The sequence below is a fragment of the Hyperolius riggenbachi genome, chromosome 3 (genome assembly GCF_040937935.1).
Source record: "Hyperolius riggenbachi isolate aHypRig1 chromosome 3, aHypRig1.pri, whole genome shotgun sequence".
In the NCBI taxonomy this organism is placed as follows: domain Eukaryota; kingdom Metazoa; phylum Chordata; class Amphibia; order Anura; family Hyperoliidae; genus Hyperolius; species Hyperolius riggenbachi.
Window position 1 is genome coordinate 106,828,461 of NC_090648.1, and position 27,174 is coordinate 106,855,634.

The following is a 27,174-nucleotide window of genomic DNA, read 5'->3' on the forward strand; positions in this document are numbered from 1 at the left end:
CTAGATTCATGACATGTGCCATGCAGGGTATGTGTGTCAGCTTCCCCATATGCAAAGCGGCAAGCAGATTGCTGCCGTTGTCGCACACCACGTTGCCTATCTCCAGGTGGTGCGGGGTCAGCCACTCATCCACCTGTTTCTTAAGAGCAGCCAGGAGAGCTGCTCCAGTGTGGCTCTCCGCTTTGAGACAAGCCATGTCTAAGATGGCGTGACACCGTCGTACCTGGCATGCAGCATAGGCCCTGCGGAGCTGGGGCTGTGTAGCTGGAGAGGAGAACTGCCACTCAGCCAAGGAGGAGGAGGACAGCGAAGAGCATGTAGCAGGAGGAGAGGAGGTGGCAGGAGGCCTGCCTGCAAGCCGTGGAGGTGTCACAATTTGGTCCGCTGCGCCCTGCTTGCCATCGTTCACCACCAGGTTCACCCAATGGGCTGTGTAGGTAATGTAGCGGCCCTGCCCGTGCTTGGCAGACCAGGCATCCGTGGTCAGGTGTACCCTTGACCCAACGCTCTTCGCAAGAGATGACACCACTTGCCTCTCAACTTCACGGTGCAGTTGGGGTATGGCCTTTCTCGAAAAATAAGTGCGGCCTGGCATCTTCCACTGCGGTGTTCCGATGGCCACAAATTTACGGAAGGCCTCAGAGTCCACCAGCCGGTATGGTAACAGCTGCCGAGCTAACAGTTCCGCCACGCCAGCTGTCAGACGGCGGGCAAGGGGGTGACTGGCCGAAATTGGCTTCTTCCGCTCAAACATTTCCTTCACGGACACCTGACTGCTGCTGTGGGCAGAGGAGCAGGAAGCGCTCAAGGGCAGAGGCGGAGTGGAGGAGGGTGCCTGTGAAGGTGGAAGGGAGAAAGCGGCAGAAGCAGATAATGCACCTGATGGAGGAGGAAGAGGAGAAGGAGGGTGGCTTTGCTTTTGTGTGCTGCTGCTGCTTTTGCTCAGGTGGCCATCCCATTGCTGTTTGTGCCTTTTCTCCAGGTGCCTTCGTAAGGCACTTGTCCCTACGTGAGTGTTGGCCTTTCCACGGCTCAATTTTTGTTGGCAGAGCGAGCAGATGGCTTTGGTCCGATCTGAGGCACACACATTAAAAAATTTCCACACCGCTGAGCCACCCTGGGATGTGGGCACTATGGGGACCTCAGCAGCTGATGCTGAAGGGCAAGTTGGCTGGCTGTACATAGGTGGCAATACATGGTGCCGGACACTGCCACCAGCTGTTTCTGACGAAGAGCTGCCCCAGCTTCTTTCAGCAACTTCTCTCCTCCTCCTACTCTCTGACTCCCCCTCTGAACTGTCCCCCTCTTCATCTCCTCTATTGGGTACATACAGTGGATCCCTATCATCGTCATCATCGTAATCATCCTGCCCAGCTTCGCTTGCCTCAGACAAATCCAAACATGCACCAACATCAGTAGGTCCTTCATCCTCCTTACACGTTACATCCATAATGTTGCCGCGTAACTCAGACATATGAGCTGGTGAAAATTCATCTGGCTGTAACAACAATGGCTGTGCATCAGTGATTTCACCACTAAATAATTCTTGCGAAGTGTCAAATGCAGCGGAAGTGGTGCTAGTAGTAGCACTGGTGGCTGAGCAAGATGAGGTGTTCTGTGTCGCTAAATACTCAACCACGTCCTGACAATCTTGGGAGGTGATGGGACGTGCCTTCTTCCGAGCACTGTACTGTGGGCCAGGTCCACACGAAATTACATTTACACGACCTCGCACAGACCTGCCGGGTGGCCTTCCTCTGGCTCTGCCACTACCTCTTCCTCTACCTGTTTTGTCCATATCGGGTATGCACGGAGTGGTATATCACACTGCGTGCACTCACGTAGGTAGGTGGGTTCACTTAACTGCACAGGTATGCGCACTGATGCGGTGGGTTCACTGAACAGAACAGGTATACAGTGGCGGGTTCACAGAACAGGTATGCAGTGGCGGGTCCACTGAACAGAACAGGTATGCAGTGGCGGGTTCACTTAACTGCACAGGTATGCGCACTGATGCGGTGGGTTCACTGAACAGAACAGGTATGCAGTGGCGGGTTCACTAAACTGCACAGGTATGCGCACTGATGCGGTGGGTTCACTGAACAGAACAGGTATGCAGTGGCGGGTTCACTTAACTGCACAGGTATGCGCACTGATGCGGTGGGTTCACTGAACAGAACAGGTATGCAGTGGCGGGTTCACTAAACAGAACAGGTATACAGTGGCGGTTCACTAAACAGAACAGGTAAGCAGTGGCGGGTCCACTGAACAGAACAGGTATGCAGTGGCGGGTTCACTAAACAGAACAGGTATGCAGTGGCGGGTTCACTAAACAGAACAGGTATACAGTGGCGGTTCACTAAACAGAACAGGTATGCAGTGGCGGGTCCACTGAACAGAACAGGTATGCAGTGGCGGGTTCACTTAACTGCACAGGTATGCGCACTGATGCGGTGGGTTCACTGAACAGAACAGGTATGCAGTGGCGGGTTCACTTAACTGCACAGGTATGCGCACTGATGCGGTGGGTTCACTGAACAGAACAGGTATGCAGTGGCGGGTTCACTTAACTGCACAGGTATGCGCACTGATGCGGTGGGTTCACTGAACAGAACAGGTATGCAGTGGCGGGTTCACTAAACAGAACAGGTATACAGTGGCGGTTCACTAAACAGAACAGGTAAGCAGTGGCGGGTCCACTGAACAGAACAGGTATGCAGTGGCGGGTTCACTAAACAGAACAGGTATGCAGTGGCGGGTTCACTAAACAGAACAGGTATACAGTGGCGGTTCACTAAACAGAACAGGTATGCAGTGGCGGGTCCACTGAACAGAACAGGTATGCAGTGGCGGGTTCACTTAACTGCACAGGTATGCGCACTGATGCGGTGGGTTCACTGAACAGAACAGGTATGCAGTGGCGGGTTCACTTAACTGCACAGGTATGCGCACTGATGCGGTGGGTTCACTGAACAGAACAGGTATGCAGTGGCGGGTTCACTTAACTGCACAGGTATGCGCACTGATGCGGTGGGTCCACTGAACAGAACAGGTATGCAGTGGCGGGTTCACTAAACAGAACAGGTATACAGTGGCGGGTCCACTGAACAGAACAGGTATGCAGTGGCGGGTTCACTAAACAGAACAGGTATGCAGTGGCGGGTCCACTGAACAGAACAGGTATGCAGTGGCTGGTTCACTTAACTGCACAGGTATGCGCACTGATGCGGTGGGTTCACTGAACAGAACAGGTATGCAGTGGCGGGTTCACTAAACAGAACAGGTATACAGTGGCGGTTCACTAAACAGAACAGGTAAGCAGTGGCGGGTCCACTGAACAGAACAGGTATGCAGTGGCGGGTTCACTAAACAGAACAGGTATGCAGTGGCGGGTTCACTAAACAGAACAGGTATACAGTGGCGGTTCACTAAACAGAACAGGTATGCAGTGGCGGGTCCACTGAACAGAACAGGTATGCAGTGGCGGGTTCACTTAACTGCACAGGTATGCGCACTGATGCGGTGGGTTCACTGAACAGAACAGGTATGCAGTGGCGGGTTCACTTAACTGCACAGGTATGCGCACTGATGCGGTGGGTTCACTGAACAGAACAGGTATGCAGTGGCGGGTTCACTTAACTGCACAGGTATGCGCACTGATGCGGTGGGTCCACTGAACAGAACAGGTATGCAGTGGCGGGTTCACTAAACAGAACAGGTATACAGTGGCGGGTCCACTGAACAGAACAGGTATGCAGTGGCGGGTTCACTAAACAGAACAGGTATGCAGTGGCGGGTCCACTGAACAGAACAGGTATGCAGTGGCGGGTTCACTTAACTGCACAGGTATGCGCACTGATGCGGTGGGTTCACTGAACAGAACAGGTATGCAGTGGCGGGTTCACTTAACTGCACAGGTATGCGCACTGATGCGGTGGGTTCACTGAACAGAACAGGTATGCAGTGGCGGGTTCACTAAACAGAACAGGTATACAGTGGCGGTTCACTAAACAGAACAGGTATACAGTGGCGGTTCACTAAACAGAACAGGTATACAGTGGCGGGTCCACTGAACAGAACAGGTATGCAGTGGTGGGTTCACAGCACAGGTATGCAGTGGTGGGTTCACAGCACAGGTATGCAGTGGTGGGTTCACAGCACAGGTATGCAGTGGTGGGTTCAATGAACAGGTATACAGTGGCGGGTCCACTGAACAGAACAGGTATGCAGTGGTGGGTTCACAGCACAGGTATGCAGTGGTGGGTTCACAGCACAGGTATGCAGTGGTGGGTTCACAGAACAGGTATGCAGCCAGACAGGAACAAGCTAAGCCTAACTAATCTTTCCCTGAGAGACAGTCTGCAGCAGCTCGCCCTACTCTGACTAATGCAGGCACACGAGTGGCCTTAATGGCCGCCGCTGCCTGCCTTATATAAGGGGGGGTGGGGCTCCAGGGGCTAGTGTAGCCTAATTGGCTACACTGGGCCTGCTGACTGTGATGTAGAGGGTCAAAGTTGACCCTCCATGTGCATTATGGGGCGAACCGAACTTCCGCAAAGGTTCGCCTGCGGGACGCGAACGCGAACCACTGAAGTTCGCATGGAACCGTTCGCAGGCGAACCGTTCGGCCCAACTCTATCAGGGGGGTCTTAGGTTTAGGCACCACCAGGGGGGTCTTAGGTTTAGGCACCACCAGGGGGGTCTTAGGTTTAGGCACCACCAGGGGGGTCTTAGGTTTAGGCACCACCAGGGGGGTCTTAAGTTTATGCACCACCAGGGGGTCTAGGGGTTAGGGATAGGTACAGGGAGGGCTTTGGGGTGGTTAATTTTAGGCACCACCAGGGGGGTCTTAGGTTTAGGCACCACCAGGGGGGTCTTAGGTTTAGGCACCACCAGGGGGGTCTTAGGTTTAGGCACCCCCAGGGGGGTCTTAGGTTTAGGCACCACCAGGGGGGTCTTAGGTTTAGGCACCACCAGGGGGGTCTTAAGTTTATGCACCACCAGGGGGTCTAGGGGTTAGGGATAGGTACAGGGAGGGCTTTGGGGTGGTTAATTTTAGGCACCACCAGGGGGGTCTTAGGTTTAGGCACCACCAGGGGGGTCTTAGGTTTAGGCACCACCAGGGGGGTCTTAGGTTTAGGCACCCCCAGGGGGGTCTTAGGTTTAGGCACCACCAGGGGGGTCTTAGGTTTAGGCACCCCCAGGGGGGTCTTAGGTTTAGGCACCCCCAGGGGGGTCTTAGGTTTAGGCACCACCAGGGGGGTCTTAGGTTTAGGCACCACCAGGGGGGTCTTAAGTTTATGCACCACCAGGGGGTCTAGGGGTTAGGGATAGGTACAGGGAGGGCTTTGGGGTGGTTAGTTTTAGGCACCACCAGGGGGTCTTAGGTTTAGGCACCACCAGGGCGGTCTTCGGTTTAGGCACCACCAGGGGGTCTAGGGGTTAGGGATAGGTACAGGGAGGGTTCTGTGTGAGAGTAGGGTTAGGTATAGTTTTAGTACAATTTTAATAATACTAATCAACAGTTATTATGAATGTACTTATATTAATATCATTGTTATAAACAATATTTTCACATTTTATTATAATAATAAACGATAAATGAAGATTATTCAAAACAATATATAATTATAATGTTTAAACAAATAATACTGTTTTTTTTAACAAACGTAATTATAACTTTCAGTTTAGAAACAGGGAAGATTAACGTTTTAAGAATTGCTGATTTCATACACATTATTTAATGATTTATAAATTCTTAAAACACTATTTGTAAACGAAATTCTACACAATATTTTTTATAAACAATAATACTGCTTATCGTTTACACCACGTGCCCTTTTTTGATGTACGCAGGCGAAATATATATAAGCATATGATTGCAGCATGTGGGTATTGTGTTCAAACAAACATTTCTGCTCTCTGCTCGTCCCTCCTCCCTTTTCTGTCCACTCCCTGCCCATCTCTGTCCACCATCTCCCCTTCTCTGTGTGTCCACCCCCCTCCCCTTCTCTGTACACCGCAGGGAAAGTCCTGTCCTGCTAGTCATTTCACCCCCGAATGCTTCCCTAGTAAAATGATCCGAGATTCGGATCAAAGATCCGGATCTTTTCAATGATCTGATTCGAATCATCCGAATCATTAAAAAGATCCGAACTTCCCATCTCTATGCTGCATTGCTTTTAATCTCTCCTTACTCACGCTGTTTGCTGGGGGGAGGGGGGGGCAGGATGCTGTGACTGTGTGGCTGATCTCATCACTCTGCTCTCTCCTCCTTGTCTCGCCTCCCTGAGTTGGTGGTGGATTCTAGTTTCAGAATCCCCATGTGATGAATGGCGGAAAAGCCGCCGCATGTCCTGACAGCAAGGCGGCTGATTCCACGTCTGGTGCGGCGGTTTGTCCGCGTCAGCATGCGTCTGGTTTGTCTGGAACTAATGGTGCGCATGGGAAGAATGGCGAAGGGGCTGCCGCGTGTTCTGATGGCAAGGCAGCGGATTCCGCGTCCAGTGCGGCGGTTTCCCCGCAGCAACATGCGTCTGGGTTATCTGGACCTAGTACTGCACACAGGTGGAGAGCTACGCGTGCGAGCGCTGCAAGACAGGCTCTTTATACCAAAAGGAGGAAGATCAGCTGATCAAGGCGGTCAGCTGATTCCTGCTCAGCCAGTGATTGGTTGATGGGAGCTGGGCGGCGCTGTGGGGCACTTTACTATATATATCTCCTGCTGTTCAGTTGCTGGTTGTCTGGCGTTGCGAATGCCTACGTGTTAGCACTCAGACCTTAGTCAGATCCTTCAGTGTGGTGGAACCAGGTGGACCTGGGAATCCACACTTAGCCAGTTACTGTATATCATCTGTGTTATTCTCTAGCATAGTTCCAGGGTGTAGAAACAACGGACCTCACACCTCAGACTAGGAATACAGTATATCATCTGTGTTATTCTCTAGCATAGTTCCAGGGTGTCGAGACCACGGACCTCACACCCCAGACTAGGCCTTGTGTTGATATCTGTTATGACCTTACGCTTTCCTGACTACTCTTCTGATCTCTGAATTGGTACCTTGCATATCTGATACACTGTTGCCGACCCGGCCTGTCTGACCTTCTGGCTGTCACCCTCCTCAGGGTGTCCAGCCTTCCCGCAGGGGTCCCCTGCTCCACAGAGGGGACTCTGCTCCTTATCAGTCAGGGACTCCCTCTCCAGGTGTCCTTGACTGCAGTAGAGTCTTCTCTACTTATTGGACCACCTGCTACCCCGGTGGTCCAAAGATTACTGTTGCACCAAAACATTTACACACTCAGGTGTCTAGAGGTTAGACATATTTGATTATTGGCGATTCTGCAGATCCTCAATAATCAGGTATATCTGTATTCTTGGGGATACTGCAGATCGCCAAGAATCAGATTCTCTCTCTGGTTGCTGACACCCATCGTTACACCCCAAGTCAGTATAAATAAGGCCCATTGTACCATGTCTCCTCACTTCCTCACACTGCGCAGGGGCTGATGGGAGGTGGAGAAATGGAGAGAGATCAGCTAACAGCCAGGAGAAGCATGTGGGACTGTGACACAGACAGCAGGACCCAGACAGCACAGAGCACTGCACAGCCAGGCTCTTGAAAAAAAGTATGTATTCATGGGTGGGTGAGATTTTTTTTGAAGGTTTATTATTTTGTTTAAGATACATCTTAATGGGGCTTATTTTAAAGTGAATCTTAGATTATGTTTATTTATAGTTAACTGGATCTTCCTCCATCCCCATGAGCACTGTGGCCTCACTCCTTGTCCTTCTTGCACTATGCATCCCAGTAATCCGTCCAGCCGCACTCCTCTGCGCATATGCGAGTTGACCGCGCGTGCACCCCTTGTTGCGCTCCCAAAGACGGGGGCATTCTGTGCCTGCGCAGTAGTACCGCAAGCATGAGCAGAAGCCTACGACTGGCGCGGTGACTGAACGGATTACCAGGAGTCAAAGCATCAGAACAAAGGGGGTGAAGAGGATGGTAAGGGAGGCCACATTTCTCATGGGGCTGGTGGAATCCGCAGGTCAGTATAAATAAGGCCCATAGTACCATCTCAGGTACACTTTAAAAGATACCTGAGCCATAAGCGTCTCCCTCCTTTGTCACCTAAATTCCCCCCTGCAGCCTCTTCTGTGCAACTGGGTCAGTGAGTAAGTTGCAGTAGTGTGCAGGCACTGGCCCGGCTGCGCAAGTCCTATATCGCGTAATCACGGCCAGGAGCAATGCACAACGTACCCGTGACACGCACATGTGCAACTTGCCTACCTGGAAGGGGGTGCAAGGGGGCAATTAGGAACACAAAGGAAGGGGCCGGAATAAAATGGACATGAGAACAATACATGCCTGCTCCCCCTGTTTTTCCAATTCCTTTTGGCTCTGGTATCCTTTCAAGGGTTATTAAAGTAAAAGAAATGCAGTTTAATTTATCAGGGGCTACTTGCAGCCCCCTATAGTGATCCTGTGCACGCCCTCCAGTCAGCAGTGGTAACCCCCTCAAAGCTGGCTGGTCATCACAGGAACATTCTACTAATGAGCAGAAACTATTTTCCCATACTGTGCTTGCACAGAATGCTGCTGTGTATGAGGATGCGATGAGGTGTATGGCTGGAAGCTTTGATGGGGGTCGCCCCGAAAGGACAGTGCGGGCACAGGGTGACTGCAGGGGGCTGCAAGGAGCCACAGGTAAGTTAAAAGGAAGTCTAAAGTAAAAAAGAAAAAAAAAAGCAGTTTAATGAAATCCTGGGTAATTGTAATGAAGCAGTGTCCATACTATTTGTCCAAAATGCAATCTATGGACACAGACTGTGTCCTCCATTCTCTGCCCCTCACAAATCCGTTCAGCTACAACTTGGTCCAGAGTAGGGGGTTGGGGTGTTTGAACTAGTAAAAGTCTGCCTGCATGCGCAGTTCAGGCCGTTTGCATAAAGCATATGAGCAATTCATAGCTCCCAACTGTCCCTCTTTCGGAGGGGCAGTCCCTCTTTGCAGGGGCGTAGCTAGAAATCACTGGGCCCCATAGCAAATTTTTTTCATGGGCCCCCCTCACCCCCCGGGTAAATTCTCCCTCCCCCAACACAAACATTACAGGAAATATTACGGGAATATTGTTGTGGCCAGTTACTTACCTGGGGCTTCTTCCTGCCCCTGAAGTCCTCCTGGGCCCACACTGTCATTCTGCTCTGCTCTATTCCCTTGTTGTCCCCCTCCAACTGTCGCATGCCTGGTCCCCTTGGCCAGGGGTATTCTGCTTTTATGCAAGTAAAAAATTGCAACTGCACATGCTCAGAACGGTCCCGGCAACAAGGGGAGGATGAAAGGGGTGTACGGCCACGTAGACAGCGACTGGCTGAGTCACCCAGCTTTCAGAGCGGGACAGCGGAGGAACAAAGCAGCGTGGAATGGTGGCGAGCGAGCAGGAGGACTTCAAGGGCTGAAAGAAGCATCAGGTAAGTAAGTGGACACATTAATATTTCCTTCAAGCAATACTGAAAAAGGGAACTGAAGTGAGATGTATATGGTGGCTGCCATATTTCTCTCCTTTTAAACAATACCAGTTGCCCGGCTGTCCTGCTGATCTATTTGGCTACAACAGTGTCTGAATCACACCAGAAACAAGCATGCAGCTAAAGTTGTCAGATCTGACAATAATGTCAGAAACATCTGATCTGCTGCGTGCTTGTTCGGGGTCTATGGCTAAAAGTATTAGAGGCAGAGGATGAGCAAGACAGCCAGGCAACTGGTATTGCTTAAAAGTAAATAAATATGGCAGCCTCCACATCTCTCTCACTTCAGTTGCCCTTGAAGTGAATAAAAAAAAACAGATACTTACCTATGGTGAGGGAAGGCTCTGGGACCTATAGAGCCTCCCCGTTCCTCTTACAGTCCCCTCGTTCCAGCGCTGTCACCCCCGTTTGAGGCCATGGAAGTGTTCAGTAGCCTGAGTGCTCCCGAAGATGGATGGCTCTGTACTGCGCATGTGTGAGCACGCTCTCCTGCGCACAAGTACAGTACAGAGCCATCCATCTTCAGGAGCACTCATGCTCCCGAAGACTTCCATGGCCTTAAATGGGGTTACAGCTCTGGAACAAGGGGACTGTAAGAGGAATGGGGAGGCTCTATAGGTCCCAGAGCCTTCCCTCTCCATAGGTAAGTAAGTATCCTTTTTTAATTTTAAAATTCACTTCCGTCTTGCAACATTACACTATGCACACACGCACACACACCCCTTCTCCTCACACAGTAATTTACACTCTTCCCTCTTCTACACACACACAGCAAGATAAAAACACAAAGTAGGTTACAGATTGGGGGGGAGTTAGCGCGTCAAAAAATTGGCGTGGGGCCACGCTGAAAAACTGGTGTGGCCATGACATTGTATGGGTGGAGCGTAACCGTCCATAACCCCAAAGCAGCAAATATAGCCAACTATGACCATTAAATAATAAATGCAGCAACAGTTACCCCAGACACCAGAAAATAAACGCAATTCGGCCCACATTTCAGCAGAAAACAAACGCAATTCGGGCGACATTTCAGCAGTAAACAAACGCAATTTGAGCCTCATTTCAGCAGAAGACAAACGCAATTCAGGCAACATTTCATCAGATAATAAACACGGTTCGGGCCACATTTCATCAGATAATAAACACAGTTCGGGCCACATTTAATCAGATAATAAACGCAGTTTGGGAGACATTTCATCTGATAATAAACGCAGTTCAGGCGACATTTCATCAGATAATAAACGCAGTTCAGGCGACATTTCATCAGATAATAAACGCAGTTCAGGCGACATTTCATCAGATAATGAACGCAGTTCGGGCGACATTTCATCAGATAATAAAACGCAGTTCGGGCCACATTTCATCAGATAATAAACGCAGTTCAGGCGACATTTCATCAGATAATAAATGCAGTTCAGGCGACATTTCATCAGATAATAAACGCAGTTCAGGCGACATTTCATCAGATAATAAACGCAGTTCAGGCGACATTTCATCAGATAATAAACGCAGATCAGGCGACATTTCATCAGATAATAAACGCAGTTCAGGCGACATTTCATCTGATAATAAACGCAGTTCAGGCGACATTTCATCAGATAATAAACGCAGTTCAGGCGACATTTCATCAGATAATAAACGCAGTTTGGGCCACATTTCAGCAAAAAAAATAAAAAAAAAAGAATGTACTCAACTGACAGAAGTCTTCTCTTCCAGCCGGCTTCTGGCGCGCAACTAGCAGCTCCCCCGGAGATCTTGCTCCTCCTCCTCCTCCTGCAGTCTCCCACGGACCCGCGCTGGCAGTCAGGTAGAGCAGGGCTATGGGAAGATGGCGCCCCGAAGCCCTGTACTGGAGACACAAATAGTCTCCAGAGCAGGGCTTCGGCGGCAGCCATCTTCCCGTAGCCCTGCTCTGTGAACTGGCTGGCGCAGCATCAGTGTGGGGCCTGCGGGCAACAGTGTGACGTCACGATGATGTCAAGGAGCCTCTGAGGCCCCTAAAAACGTGAGGCCCCTGGCGGCACCCCTGCACACACACACACACCTTACATACACACACACCATGCACACATACACACACCATGCATACACACACACGCCACACACCATGCATATATACACACACACACACACACACACACACACACACACACACACCATGCATACACACACCATGCATGCATACACACACACACCATGCATGCATACACACACACACCATGCATACACACACACACACACACACCATGCATACACACACCATGCATGCATACACACACACACCATGCATACACACACACACACCATGCATACACACACACACACACACCATGCATACACATATGCATACACATATACACACCATACACACACACACCATACACACACACCCAGTTACTCACAGTGCCACTTGACTTGACAGTCCTTTCATGCAGTCTTCCGATGCTGTGACCGGGCAGACAGGAAGGGGGCGGAGCTACTCGCGGGAGGGGCGGAGCCATAGCCAGCGCTGCTCTTCTGTGTTCCGGCCAGGCCGGAACTATAAAGTAAGTGTCGGCAGTCGGAGGGATATGCAGAGAGGCGGCAGGTGGAAAATAGTCCCATTTCACCTGCCAGCCTCTTTGCAATGCTGCAATGGGGGTGGGGGCCCGGGCGAGGGTTCTCACTCCAGCAATCCTGAATGGGCCCTGGGCCCATGATTAAACAAAAAAAAAAGCACAAAACAAAAATAGGCTGCAGGACAGGCGGGCCCCCCAGTTGAAGCCAAGGGATCCGGGCCTCATAGCAACGCTATGGTTGCTATAGCGATCCCTACGCCACTGCCTCTTTGGGAGCCTTGTCCCTCTGTCCCTCTTTCCTCCTCATTTGTCCCTCTTTCAGAACTTTGTCCCTCTTTCTATGTAAATATATTTGTGTGTGTACTACAAAATGTGTTTAATTGCCTCTAAACATTCATTCCCATCTTCTAAATTGATATATTTCCTATTTTCAAATGCTAATATGAAGGAAAATGGACCTGGATAGAAAGAAGGAGTGTAGTTTGAATTATAAAACAACATATTTTTCTTATGAAATCTTTATGGTATGTGTGCCGGGGTCGTGATCAGGGGTGTGGCAGGGGAGTGGCTTAAGTGTCCCTCTTTCTCATCTCAAAAAGTTGGGAGGTATGGCAATTTATTCAGAATGATGTGTTTGCGCTCCCGGTGGCTTCTTGAGCGGCGTGCTGCACTCATAGCAGCTGCCAGCAGTACATGAGAACTGAACTGTGCATGCAGGGCAAAGACTTCTTCCTTGGGTCAGGGCCTAATTCCGTCCAAATTGTAGCTGAATGGTGCCGTGGGTAGGGGAACGGAGGATGCAGTCCACATCCAGCATAAGGCCCGGTTATCACTTGCGTTTGCAGCCAAAACTGTCAGTTGGACACGGATCCGGGAGGTCCGGGTCCCTTCAGGATCAGTTCCGTTTGCGATCAAAAAAGTATCAGGTTATGTATCAGGTTTGCATCAGTTCCGTTTTAAAGAGACAGTACTAAAAATAGCCCAAAAGATAAACTATATACATTCTGGTGCTCTGAAAGGTCTGGAAAGGCACTGTGGTCATTGCTGGACATAGAGCACACAGATACAACCCCACAAACCCCCCAGATTCTACACCACGAGCCCCCCAAATCAATTGCAAACATTACACTGGGCAATTACTCTGCTCTCTCAGACACATTGTAGTAGCAGTAGGGTATTGTACCGTGTTAGCCATCAGTAAAACACATTGTGTATCCAGGTCTTCAAATAGTTTTTTTTTTCTGCAGATTGTTTTTGGTATGGGGTGGGGGGCCCAGTTTGTTTGTCCAGTATGGGGCCCAAAAATTTCTGAAGGCGGCCCTGGTCAGCTGCACCCCCTCTTCATCCCTGCCCGGGTCTCTTCTACATGACCTGGCGCATGTACCTCATGCAGGGCCGGGCCGATGCATAGGCTGGAGAGGCTCCAGCCTCAGGGCGCAGTGTAGGAGGGGGGCGCACAATTCATTCAGCTGTCATTCCTAATTGTGTTTGAAGCAGAAAGAAATAAGAAAAAGAGATACATGGAAGTGACTACAAGCCAGATAAATAGAGATTAAGGTGTTGGGGGCCCTGGGGTGCCTCTTAGTCTAATAGCAATCAGTGTGTGACGGCTGGGGTGGGAGGGATGGAGGGGCGCACTTTTGCATCTCAGCCTTGGGTGCTGGAGGACCTTGTCCCGGCTCTGACCTCATGCAACAAGCCACAGAGTCATTGAGAAGAAGAAGAAGCGGGGATGAAGACGGGAAGCTTGCAGACGAATGGAGTAGCGTGTTTGCCTGACAGGCGAGCTCTCTCCGCTGCTGTATTATCTGCAGGGTTCCCAGGGACCAGTATACACTTAGGGTGAGATTTGACAGGGGGGGGGGGGGGGGGTGCAGCAGCCGACTTGGGGCCCTGGGCAATTGCCTAGTGAAGCTGCTGTGCATGGAGGCTGTAAATGGGAGAGAAGCTGTAGATGAAAGAGGGTTACATAATATAAATTGGTGGCTGTTGATGCACATGGAATAGATGAACTGTTGGGCACATAGAGCTACGCATGAGGTGCTGCCCATGTGACAGAGGAGTTGCTGTACACAGTATTTTATGGAGCAGAGTGGACTGTACAGGCAGATAGGAAACCAGCCCAGTATAACAAGTTAAAACTCTTTACTGAAGAAAAACATGCAGAGCTATAACATACACAACAATGATGTCTTGTCACATATCCATACTTTACAAGTGATAGATTTCTATAAACTTACTGAGGGCTGCATGGTATATAGTTATTCCCAGATTGTTTACAGTGTCCGTGTATTTCACCCACTGTATTAACATCGAAGCAGTCATCCCCAGCTACAACAGCATCTAAAATAAATAATAATAAGAGAGTAATGCTTATACAGTATGCAACTGGCAGAGGTGTGACAAGGTTTGCTACTGCCAGTGGGGGAAGGGAGGGGCAGGGGCAATAGGGCCCCGCCCTCCTTCCTCCTCCTCTTGTGTGCTCCTCCTCTCTAGTGCAGGGTAGGGCAGGAAGAGTGGATATATATTCACTGTATGACTCAGGGGCATAACTACAACTCATGGGGCCCCCAGCAAAACTGATGGGGCCCCCCAATGTCCACACCCCTTCCCTTGCCTATCCCTGGTGACCCTCACAGCCTGGGGGCCCGTCTTGCAAAGGACATAAAATGTCCATAATAATCTTCACACCCATAACAAGTGTAGCCACAAATACACCTGATGTGAAGAATGGACCCCCTTATCAGAGGGCATGAAGTAATAGTTGGGTCCCCCTTACAGCTTTGGGCCCCCCTGTGGTTGCAGGGGTTGCTCCCCTGTAGCTACGCCCCTTTATCCACTTATGCAACTGGAACCTAGCCTGCATAAATTATATATGTAGCAGCACACAGGGGTGTAACTACCATGTATGGGGTCCCCCTGCAAAATGAGATTGCATGGGGGCCTCTAGGTCCATAGCCGCCCCTCCCCCAGGGACCAGGCAGGCAACCGGTAAACAAACATTCCCACCACCTGTATTTGGTTTTGGGCGATTTGCGGCGATTATTGCAAATGTCCCAAGTAAGAACGAGCCCATAGGGTTTTATTACACTAGCCCCTTTAAAAAGCTTTAGCGTTTGAGTGTTTTGCTGAAATCGCGGCAAAACGCTCTAGTGTGGATGGGCCCTTATACTGTAAAGCTGAAGTCACAAAGAGTTTTTGTATTTCTATGGCCATGGCTCCCAGTCAGTTGTTTTTGGGGTGAGAGGGGCACAATGTTTTCATAGAGATGCTGCCAGTGCTATACTGCATATGTGGTCAGGGAGTCCCCTAAAAAAATACCAATTTAGAATGGGACTGCACTATGCCGGATTGGCAATGTGGCTGGTCACAGCAGACCCATTAATCACCTCAATTCTGGTAGGGCTTTCAAACAAATTACCTTATGTACAATTATTTACCTCATGAGGTAATGACATTTAGCAATTCTGGTATGTTTTTGTCATGTTTTACCTTATGCAGTAAATTATGAGGTAATTCGTGAGGTAATTTGCATTCATTTTACCGACAATAGCTATTCTCATGGAAATTAGGGGGCATGTTAGCACATAATTTACCAATCAGTTTAAAGGGAACCAGAGGGGATCAAATATACATACCTGGGGCTTCCTCCATCCCCATACGCACGGATCGCTCCCACGCCGCCGTCCTCCGCTGCTTGGAACCGCCGATACCGGGTCCCGTCATTACCGCCAGTCGGCCAGTCGACCGGCGGACGCGTCCAATTCTCCGCATCACAGTGGGCTCCCCCCATACAGGTACGCGTGCGGCTGCCTACTGCGCAGCCGCATGCGTACTGGTATGGAGGGAGCCCCTGTGATGTGGACAATTGGCCGCGTCCGCCGGAAGTGACGGGCCCGGTACCGGCGGATCCAGGAAGCAGAGGATGGCGGTGTGGGAGCGATCCAGGCTTATGGGGCTGGAAGAAGCCCCAGGTATGTATAAACTCTTTTTCTATTTTAAAAAATCATTCCTCTCTGGTTCCCTTTAAGACCTGCCTGTACCTGGAGGTAAAGTCAATTTGTATGCATTTTGCAATTTTTAGTAGAGTTCCTATTACTGTTTTAGTGTCGCTCCTATTGAGGCTGGGTAATAGAAAAGAATAGTGGAAATAAGACAAATATTTACTGGTTTTTGTTTTTTTAATAGGGGATCCTATAAATATACTTTTCATAGGTTGCTACATAATCAAATACACCTTCCCCCTCTGGAATAAAATGTCTTACAAAGACTATCCTAACTTATGAAAGACAACTAAAGACTACTATTATTTATTTCCTGCCTGCTTACCACTGAAATACTGCACGTTTTACCGCACTTTATGCATTTAGGCCTGGTGCACACCAAAAACCGCTAGCAGATCCGTAAAATGCTAGCAGATTTTGAAACGCTTTTTCTTCTTTTTCTGTAGCGTTTCAGCTAGCATTTTGCGGTTTTGTGAAGCGTTTTTGGTGTAGTAGATTTCATGTATTGTTACAGTAACGCTGTTACTGAACAGCTACTGTAACAAAAAACGCCGGGCAAACCGCTCTGAAGTGCCGTTTTTCAGAGCGATTTGCGTTTTTCCTATACTTAATATTGAGGCAGAAACGCCTCCGCAATCCAAAATCTGCAGCAGCCCGGGAGTATGCGTTTCTGCAAAACGCCTCCCGCTCTGGTGTGCACCAGCCCATTGAAATACATTAACCAAGCGGATCCGCACCCGCAAGCGGATCGCAAACCGCAGCAGAACCGCTCTGGTGTGCACTAGGCCTTACCGCACGTTTTACCGCATGTTTGGAAATGCAGAAAAATCTTTCAGAATGGCTAAAAAAAAAGAGGAAAATACCGCATGAGGTATTTTAACACACAAAAAAAAAAAAAAATACCTCACATAGCTACCAGAATTGAGGCCATGATATGCAATTCCCTGTTTCTCCTGACTTATCTCCTAGCAATCACCCCTGCGACCCCTGCCATCGCGGGGAAGGGGGGGGGGGGGGGCAGAGGCTATGGGGACCCCTCCTCCTCCCTCTCCCCAACTGCAGATGCAGCCAATTACCAACAAAAAAAACACTCACAATAACCGTGTGCAAGAGCGTGTGTAATTTTTCCTGCTTCCAGATGCTGCTTAATAGCAGAACACTCTGTTGCCATTTGCTGACTCCCGATCACATGCCCTGCATGGGGTTTGGGGACCTAGGAGGCCCCATGCTATCATTTTTGCAGGGGGCCCTGTTAAGTCTAGTTACGCCCCTGCTCCAAGGAGATGTTTTTTTTGTTTGCTGGTAGTTTAAACTTTAAAGAGAACCTGTAACAAAAAAAAGTTCCCCTGGGGGGGTACTCACCTCGGGAGGGGGAAGCCTTAGTGTCCCAATGAGGCTTCCCCCACTCCTGTAGCTGCAGGCAGTCCAGCGCTGGCTCCCCCGAAGAGTCCCGGAATCCTCCCTCGACAAGCCTGACAAGCGCTGATAAGCACTGATTTATTTACCTCTCCTGGCTCTAGCGGAGGCGCTGTTGCGGCTCTCCGCACAGAGATAGGCAAAAATAGCCGTCGGCTGCGCAGGCGACTTGCGCCTGCACAGTAGAGCGGCGCGACGGAGATCGGCTATTTTTGCCTATCTCCATGCGAAGAGCCAAGACTGTGCCTGCATTGGAGCCTGGGAGGTAAATATTTACATCACCGCCGTTCCGGGAGGATTTTCGCCGCCGCCGCGGGACCGAGGAGGACAGGGAAGCCTCAATAGGATCCGGAGGCTTCCCCCACCCGAGGTGAGTACCCCCCAGAGGAGTTTTTTTTTTACAGGTTTTGTTTAAAGGGTATTTAATTGCCACGTTTTTAAAATATCACCTAGGAGAAAACTCAGGAGAAAAAGTGAACTGCGTTTGGGCCATATGCAGTTCACTTTTTCTCCTAAGTGTTCTCAGGGCCGGTTCTAGACTTTTTGCTGCCTGAGGCAAACTTGTGAGGATGCGCACCACACACATACATGCGCGCGCGCACACACACACACACGCACGCACGCACGCACGCACACACACACACACACACACACACTGCAGCTCAGCGCAACAGAACACTAGCTGGCTGTGAGTCTTTGGCAAACAAATTGCTCCCCCTCAGCCACTCCATTCCCCCACAGTCAGGACAGCAGTGCCACCTCCTCCCTTCGGCTGTGCAAGTCAAATAAAACACTGCTGCTCCCCTGCCTCCCCCCTCCTCACTCACTGTCAGTGATGGTGAGCTGCTCCTGGAATCTTCTATCCCTCTTGAAAGTATTGAATTGTCTATGAAAAAAACTTTCTGGATGTTGCACCACCAGTATTGATGTTTATGCAGTGGACTCTATTGTGTGCACTCGCCACGTCCTGTCTTGAATTTAAAAAAAGACTCCTCACACAGCACAACCAGCTGCTTTTCCTCAATGATGATCTCTCCTCGCTCGCTTGCTTCTCCTCCTACTCTGACTGCATGCTGTAAGTGTAAACACAGTACAAACATGCTGCCCCTGTAATCTCTGCGCCTGATGCAAATGTTTCACCTTGCTTCGTGAGAGATTCATATTTTCACACCTTAGCAATAAAATGCTGTTTCAGCCACCGGCAAGCAAGAAAATACTAATAAGTTTGTCAGTACCTTTCACCTACCGTACCTTTCAGTACTTTTTGAATTGCAGAGTGCTAAAAAGTTATTGTTAAACATAAGATGAAAGATTATCTCTCAGGAGAAAATGTAAGAGAAAAAGTAAATTACATTTGGCCCCTTGGCCCATATGCAATTCACTTTTTCTCCTAGGAGATACTTTTTCATTTTCAATTTATAATAACTTTTTAGCATTTTGCAATGGAAAAAGTACCACAAAGTACGGTATGTGAAAAAGTACAGTACTATCAAAATTATTTAGAGTATTTGTTTGCTTGCTGGTGGTTTAAAATGCATTTTATTGACAAGTTTGAAAATGTCACCTAGGAGAAAACTCAGGTGAAAAAGTGAATTGCATATGGGCCCTTGTGTCTGTCTACTTCCATTCTGGTATCCATTTGGGGTCCGTCAGACAACAAAGGAGACAATAGAGGACATGTCCCTTTCCATCACATTGATGATGGAAACTAGGAGTTGATTTTGGAGTAGGTGTGGGTGGATCTTCATCATTTAATAAAGCTAGGAGTTAAAGGAACACTGTGATGCAACTGTAACATTGAAAATACACAATGTAATAAGTATATAAAGGAGATGTACATTTGTCCCAGAGTAAAAAAGCACGGTAAATTTAAACAGTTTAAACAGGAAGCAGCATGAAGCACTTAGAGATCGGAACCTCCGATGGTGGATCATGGAGGTACAGTATGTGCCGCTGCTACCACTATGCAGGAGGGAAGCGCGCTGAGAGGAGAGCCCGAGGTGAGGGGGGGGGGACTGTCCCCCCTCCCCGCTGATTTGCAATGCTCTCCCCTCATGCTGCGACCACTCCTGCACACCCCAAAACGGCACTGAGCGGGCACCGGGGGGGGGGGGGGGATCCAAATTCTTAATCCCCCTTCCCTCCCCATCATAGTAGCCAGATGTGCCCCCCACCCTTCCTCGAGCGTTATTGAGCACAACAGTGAGCATTACAGTAACCACTTACTCACCTCCTAAGGGTTCCAGTCACTGGAAATCCTGTCTGCTTTCTCTGTAGTGTCACCGCTCTGTACTTCCGGCTTCTCAGATCCAGCACTAGAGCCCGAACTGAAAAGTAGAAAATACAGAGCAGCAACACCACAGAGAAGAAAGACAGGACCTCCTGGAACCTGGATGAGGTGGGTGAGTGTGTGCTGCCTGTCAACCACTGGGCTCCATAAAGTTGTGGGTAAGATGGAGTGAGATTACGGCACGTGTGTGTGTGTGGGGGGGGGGGTTACACAGTAGCAGGAGGGCGGCCCAATGAGAGGGAGGGTGGATAGATGTTGGGCCCCCCTCCCTGTGCCCTCACAGCTGTGCGCCCAGAGGCTGGAGCCTATTCAGCCTTGGCATGGCCCTGGCTGGACGTAGTGGGATGAAAATCTAAGAAAAAGTACAGATAGTCTGGGGAGTAGTCGGGATAATGGCGAATAACCTCTCATATGATATCCATTCAAAACTATGAAAGATGTGTGTATAGATTTCACCAGACGAGCCAAAATGGTAGATCCAGAACAGGTCCAGTATTTTCTCTAGTGGTTTAGTTGTGGATACACAAAGAATATAATGAACATTTTCAGTCACCTTTTCCCCACAGAAACATGCAATGTTCCTGTGAGTTCGGACATCTTCCTCTCAGGCAGTAGCCCTTGCCGTTCATACAGGATACACCATCAGGTTTGAATCGGTTGGCAGGGCATACGCTGGATTTTCCATCACATACGTCAGGAAGGTCACAGTCATTTTCACTGGGCCGACATACTGCTCCCGCTTTCTTAATCTGGGGCACAAATGGTTACATTTATTGGGACATCTATAATACTAATCCACAGCCTGGCAGCTGTCATCTATTATATTGCAAGGATTTTTACCAGTTTTATTTCAAATTCCTCCTTAACTTTGTAAATATGCTTGACTCCAAAAGCACCTGTGGCCGGCAGCTTAGTGTGGGCGTCGCAGTTGTGAGTGGCGGCTTAGTGTGGGCGGAGGCTTAATGTGGGCAATGCAGTTGTGGGTAATGGCTCAGTGTGGGCGGTGGCTTAGTGCAGTGGTTGTGGTGTGCGCATGCAGCTGCAGTTGCGTCCGTGCACAGTTAAGTATGCAGGGGCGCACCTGTGGGAGGTGGCTTAGTGCACAATTATTTTACCAATCGGGGTTTACTGGTATTAACTAAATACTGCTAAACCTGCCATTTGCAGGTAGCGCACAGCAGTTTTACCGCTACTTACGCCAGATACATAGTGCAGGTTGTGCAATTAGAGGTACTCACATTACCCAGGTGACAAGCCTATTCCTACTAGTGCAATGTGGGTTACACTAATTGCACAACGCTACATAATGGAGGTAGGTAGAAGTAAACCTGCGGTGTGCTGCCTGCGTGTACCGCTGTTTAGTGAATAAACCTCATTATCACAAGATCATTTCAGGCAATATCCCAGCATTGTATCCAAACCAGAGAAAGAATCCAGGAGCAACTCGCTATGTAGTATGCATAAAACTTAGTAAATCTTTAATCCAATTTTTGTTAAAATATTTGGCAGTATAAAGACATAAAAATGTATATTTATCGACACAAGCAGTGTATCAGGTGGTGCGGAGGACGGTCCACGATCGTTTCGCCCTGCAATGTGGGCTTTATCAAGACCGTTTGGAATATCCCAGCATTCTTACTTAGCTGAACATTTGGTCATTAGATTTAGACTAGATTTATGTAAAAAATAATGCTTGTCAAGACCCAGCTCAGGCACAAATTTTCTTACATTTGAAGGAACATTATTTTAAATTAATACAAATAAAATATGTTTTGTATAAAAAAAAATAATTGTTTTTTGTTTTCAAAATAGAGGTAAACACCTGTTTTATTATTATTTAGTATTTGTATATCAATGACATCTTCCACAAAGCTGCACAGAGTATATTATCTTGCCCTTTGACTGTCCCTCAGAGGGGCTCACAATCCCCTACCATAGTCATATGACTATGTATGTATCATGTAGTGTTTGTATCATACGCTAGGGCGTACATGGCAAACTCTGGCCCGTTTGCTAAATCTGGCCCACAGACTCCTCTAAATTGGCCCTCAAGTGGTCCCCACTTTGCATTGTATTTGGCCCACTGTAGACCACCAGGGAAGCTATACTTGAGGTAAAGCCCTAAATCACCAGGGAAGCCATATGGGGGAGTGAGGGATGAAAGTAGACACTGCGGAACTGTATAGGGGAGGGAGTGGGATCACTAGATACCAGGGAACTATATAGGGTAGGGAGGGGGGCCACTAGACACCAGGGAACTGTATAAGGAAGGGAGGGGCCATTATTCACCAGGGAATTTCATAAGAAAGGGAAGTGGCCACAAGAGATTGAGGTTGTCCTGCGACTTAGTCCCAGGTTTTCATTTCGGCCCACTTTGTACTTGAGTTTGATACCACTGCTCTAGGGCAAATTTAGGGGGAAGCCAATTAACTTATCTGTGTGTTTTTGGGATGTGAAAGGAAACCAGAGTGCCCGTAGGAAACCCACACAGACACGGGGAGAACATACAAACTCCGGGCAGATATTGCCCTGGCTGGGATCCGAACCAGGGACCAAGCACTGCAGGGCAAGATTGCTAACCACTACGCCACTGTGATACCTCTGCTGCACCTTTTCATAGATCTTCTGGTTCTCTTTAGCAGCCTCCAGCTTCCTGCTCTCTCTTCCCCCTCAGGAAGTCTGCTTATCCGAAAAAAGGCCACTATGCAGATAAGCGTTCACAATCAGCTTCACGTATAGGGAACTGTGCTCACACATAAACTTTTCCAAATGAATTCATTAATAAAATGTGGGATGGGGCATGTGATACCTGGTGAGCATGTTATCAGTATTTCAATGAAGGTTTTCCCATTTATCCAGGTGTATAGCTTCCACTAACATTTTTTAGGTACGGGACACCAAGCAACTCCTGAGTAAATGCAAAGACCCGACATAGAGGACGAGAGACATTAAAGAGGCCATCGATGTCATATTTAACAACCATCTGGAAAAGTGGATGCACAACGGCTAGCGCAGTGATCTGTAAACTTGGCTCTCCAGCTGTTAAGGAACTACAAGTTGCACATTGCATTTGCCTTTATGAATCATGACTGTGGCTGTCAGACTCCTGCAATGCATTGTGGGACTTGTAGTTCCTTAACAGCTGCAGAGCCAAGTTTGTCACTGGGCTAGTGGAAACCGTCCCTTTATGTTTTCTGTGTTTAATGTTTCAGTGGATTTAATTTAAGTTTGAGTTTTATACCACCTTTAGGGTGAAGGTTAATGACAGGCATCAGAAATAATGTGAAGGTAGGGTTGGGGAAAAGAAGGGGTTAACATTAGAGGGGAGGTATGTTTATTTATTTATTTTTTTGCAACATTATAGCTACACCTCACTAGGAGGGTAGGGGTTATATATCAATATACATCAATATACAGACATACGCAGGGTTTCTGATGGTGAAACCAAAATAATTAACATAAAATGGGTATCCTGAATACTTTTTTATGCTCTACTATAAGTCATTATGGGTCCTCTTTAAAGAGTAACTGTTAGCCCAAAAAATCAAATTTAAATCTCTATTGCAATGTGTTAAATAGTTTGTAAGGGAGCCAAAAAGGCAATGCTGAAGTTAAAAAGCAATCTAATTTTTTTACTGTGTGGCTATCATGATTCAGCCTTTTCTCCAAGCTCCTAAGGAGGACGCAAGGCCGCATAACAGATACTGCAGAGCATGCAGAGCATGCCCATGTCTGCCCGACCCCCCTCTCCCCCCCAGGACCAGGTGCCGATGTCTGTCCGCTCCCCCCCCCCAACACGCCCCCCCCCCCCAAGAGCCGATGTCTGTCCGACCCCCCAGGACCAGGTGCCGATATCTTCTCACCCCAAACAGCTGACACGGAGAGAGAGCGGGAGCGGAGTACATCTACACACTTCCAGCGCCGCCACCGCAGAGCAGCCGCCGCCGTGCATCTCTCTCCTGCTCGTGATTCTCTCACATGTGACTCGGCGGCGGCTGCTCTGCGGTGGCGGCGCTGGAAGTGTGTAGATGTACTCCGCTCCCGCTCTCTCTCCGTGTCAGCTGTTTGGGGTGAGAAGATATCGGCACCTGGTCCTGGGGGGTCGGACAGACATCGGCTCTTGGGGGGGGGGCGTGTTGGGGGGGGGGAGCGGACAGACATCGGCACCTGGTCCTGGGGGGGGAGAGGGGGTCGGGCAGACATCGGCACCTGGTCCTGGGGGGGAGAGGGGGTTCGGGCAGACATGGGCATGCTCTGCAGTATCTGTTATGCGGCCTTGCGTTCTCCTTAGGAGCTTGGAGAAAAGGCTGAATGATAGCCACACAGTAAAAAAATTAGATTGCTTTTTAACTTCAGCATTGCCTTTTTGGCTCCCTTACAAACTATTTAACACATTGCATTAGAGATATAAATTTGATTTTTTTGGGCTAACAGTTACTCTTTAAAGCTATGTTCAGACAAGTGGCAAAATCAGGTGTTTCCCCAAAGCACAAAAAAAGTGAAAGACCAGAAGGAATTGTCATAAAGCAGAATGTAAAAGTAATGCCTTCATTTTTCTTTTACTCCACTAATTTTTGTCTATCTAGCTATAAAGAACTCATTTAACATTGACCCACCAAAAGAGAAATATGAAAACTTTAGTGATAGTGAACACATAGCTGTGAGTTCAGGCTGCTTTCTGGCTTCCAACTGAACTTGAACTGAAGAAAAAACGGGCACATGCAAAAAGGGTGCTGAGGAAATGTGTACGCCCGAAAACCTAATGGTCGAATATTGGTAAATGTACTGATATTCTACTATTTCAGTGCAAATGATGATAGTAAAATATTGGTAAAAAATACTATTTTTATTATCTTTATTTTTTTTATCATTTTTAAATTATTACTTTAATATATATATATATATATATATATATATATATATATATATATATATATATATATATATATATCTTCTCAAAAAGTTAGCATATTGTGATAAAGTTCATTATTTTCTGTAATGTACTGATAAACATTAGACTTTCATATATTTTAGATTCAAATACACACAACTGAAGTAGTTCAAGCCTTTATTGTTTTAATATTGTGAGAGAATGCGGAAAAGCCGCCGCGTGTACTGACAGCAAGGCGGCTGATTCCGCATCCAACGCGGCGGTCTGCACGCGGAAGCGTGCGTCGGGTAACGTGGCAGAACACGGAAAAGCCGCCGCATGTACTGACAACAAGGCAGCTGGTTCCGCGTCCAGCGCGGCGGTTTGCACGCAGCAGCGTGCATCTGGTCTGGCTGAGTCTGTTAGTTCACACAGGCTTAGGAATACGCGCGCGCGCGCTGAAAGGCAGAACTTTTATGATGGCCAAGGGGGGGTTAGCTGACCAGGCCGATCAGCTGACCTCAGAGCTGGTAACCATTGATTGATCACTTCAGGGTGGCGCCAGAGAGTGCTGCTCTATATATGGTTACTGCTGGCCACTCTCAAACTGTCTGCCGTTGCGAACACTACGTGGAAGCACTCAGACCTTAGTCAGATCCAACAGTGTGTTTGAACCAGGAGGACCTGGGAATTCACACTGAGCCAGATTACTTGTGTTATCATTCTGTTATACTTCAGACTAGTTCCAGGGTGTAGAGACCACAGACCTCACACCCAAGACTAGGGAACTTGTGTTATCATTCTGTTATACTTCAGACTAGTTCCAGGGTGTAGAGACCACGGACCTCACACCCAAGACTAGGGAACTTGTGTTATCATTCTGTTATACGTCAGACTAGTTCCAGGGTGTAGAGACCACGGACCTCACACCCAAGACTAGGGAACTTGTGTTATCATTCTCTTATACTTCAGACTAGTTCCAGGGTGTAGAGACCACGGACCTCACACCCAAGACTAGGCATTATTTGATATTTGTTATGACCTGTTGCTTTCCTGACTATTCCTCTGCTCTCTGATTCGGTACCACGCATATCTGATATTCTGTTGCCAAACCCTGCCTGCCTTGGATACCGAATCAGCCTTCTGTCTTTGTACTTTGTCTGTCCGTGTGTTGCCGACCTAGCTTGCCCGACCTCGAGGGCTATCTCTCTCCACTAAAGAGATAGTCTTCAGATCAGTCAGTGACATCCACCTTCAGGTGTCACTCACTCTCTGGCCCTTCCTACCTTCAGCTTGACTCCACCCCTTGGAGAGTCTCAGGCTGTTGGAGGGTTTCTGTACTCTCTATAGCAGTACCTCCTGTACTGCCAAAGGCCACCTGCTCATCAGGTGGATTACTCAAAGTCATACTGTTACACCAAACACTCAATATATATATATTCAGAGGTGTCCAGAGGTTAGTACTATATCTGTATTATTGGTGATTCTGCAGATCATCCATAATCAGGTATAGATCTGTATTCTTGGTGATACTGCAGATCACCAATAATCAGATTCTCTCTGTGTGCGGACACCGATCGTTACAAATATTGATGATTTTGGCATACAGCTCAAGAAAACCCAAATTTCCTATCTCAAAAAATTAGCATATTTCATCCGACCAATAAAAGAAAAGTGTTTTTAAAACAAAAAAAGTCAACCTTCAAATAATTATGTTCAGTTATGCACTCAATACTTGGTCGGGAATCCTTTTGCAGAAATGACTGCTTCAATGCGGCGTGGCATGGAGGCAATCAGCCTGTGGCACTGCTCAGGTGTTATGGAGGCCCAGGATGCTTCGATAGCGGCCTTAAGCTCATCCAGAGTGTTGGGTCTTGCGTCTCTCATCTTTCTCTTCACAATATCCCACAGATTCTCTATGGGGTTCAGGTCAGGAGAGTTGGCAGGCCAATTGAGCACAGTAATACCATGGTCAGTAAACCATTTACCAGTGGTTTTGGCACTGTGAGCAGGTGCCAGGTCGTGCTGAAAAATGAAATCTTCATCTCCATAAAGCTTTTCAGCAGATGGAAGCATGAAGTGCTCCAAAATCTCCTGTTAGCTAGCTGCATTGACCCTGCCCTTGATAAAACACAGTGGACCAACACCAGCAGCTGACATGGCACCCCAGACCATCACTGACTGTGGGTACTTGACACTGGACTTCAGGCATTTGGGCATTTCCCTCTCCCCAGTCTTCCTCCAGACTCTGGCACCTTGATTTCCGAATGACATGTAAAAGTTGCTTTCATTCGAAAAAAGTACTTTGGACCACTGAGCAACAGTCCAGTGCTGCTTCTCTGAAGCTCAGGTCAGGCGCTTCTGCCGCTGTTTCTGGTTCAAAAGTGGGTTCATGCTTCCATCTGCTGAAAAGCTTTATGGAGATGAAGATTTCATTTTTCAGCACGACCTGGCACCTGCTCACAGTGCCAAAACCACTGGTAAATGGTTTACTGACCATGGTATTACTG

General features: G+C 48.4%; 1 protein-coding gene across 1 annotated transcript in view; it reads right to left on the reverse strand.

The window, feature by feature from the left end:
* Window positions 1–27,174, reverse strand: part of LOC137561089 (zinc metalloproteinase-disintegrin-like protein H3) — a 147,974-nt gene that overhangs the window by 35,188 nt on the left and 85,612 nt on the right. The window contains exons 14-15 of the mRNA XM_068272334.1: window positions 20,348–20,543; window positions 14,325–14,427 (exon numbers count right to left, since the gene is read on the reverse strand). Coding sequence (XP_068128435.1) covers window positions 14,325–14,427; window positions 20,348–20,543 — 299 coding nt within the window. The remainder of the gene's footprint in view (window positions 1–14,324; window positions 14,428–20,347; window positions 20,544–27,174) is intronic.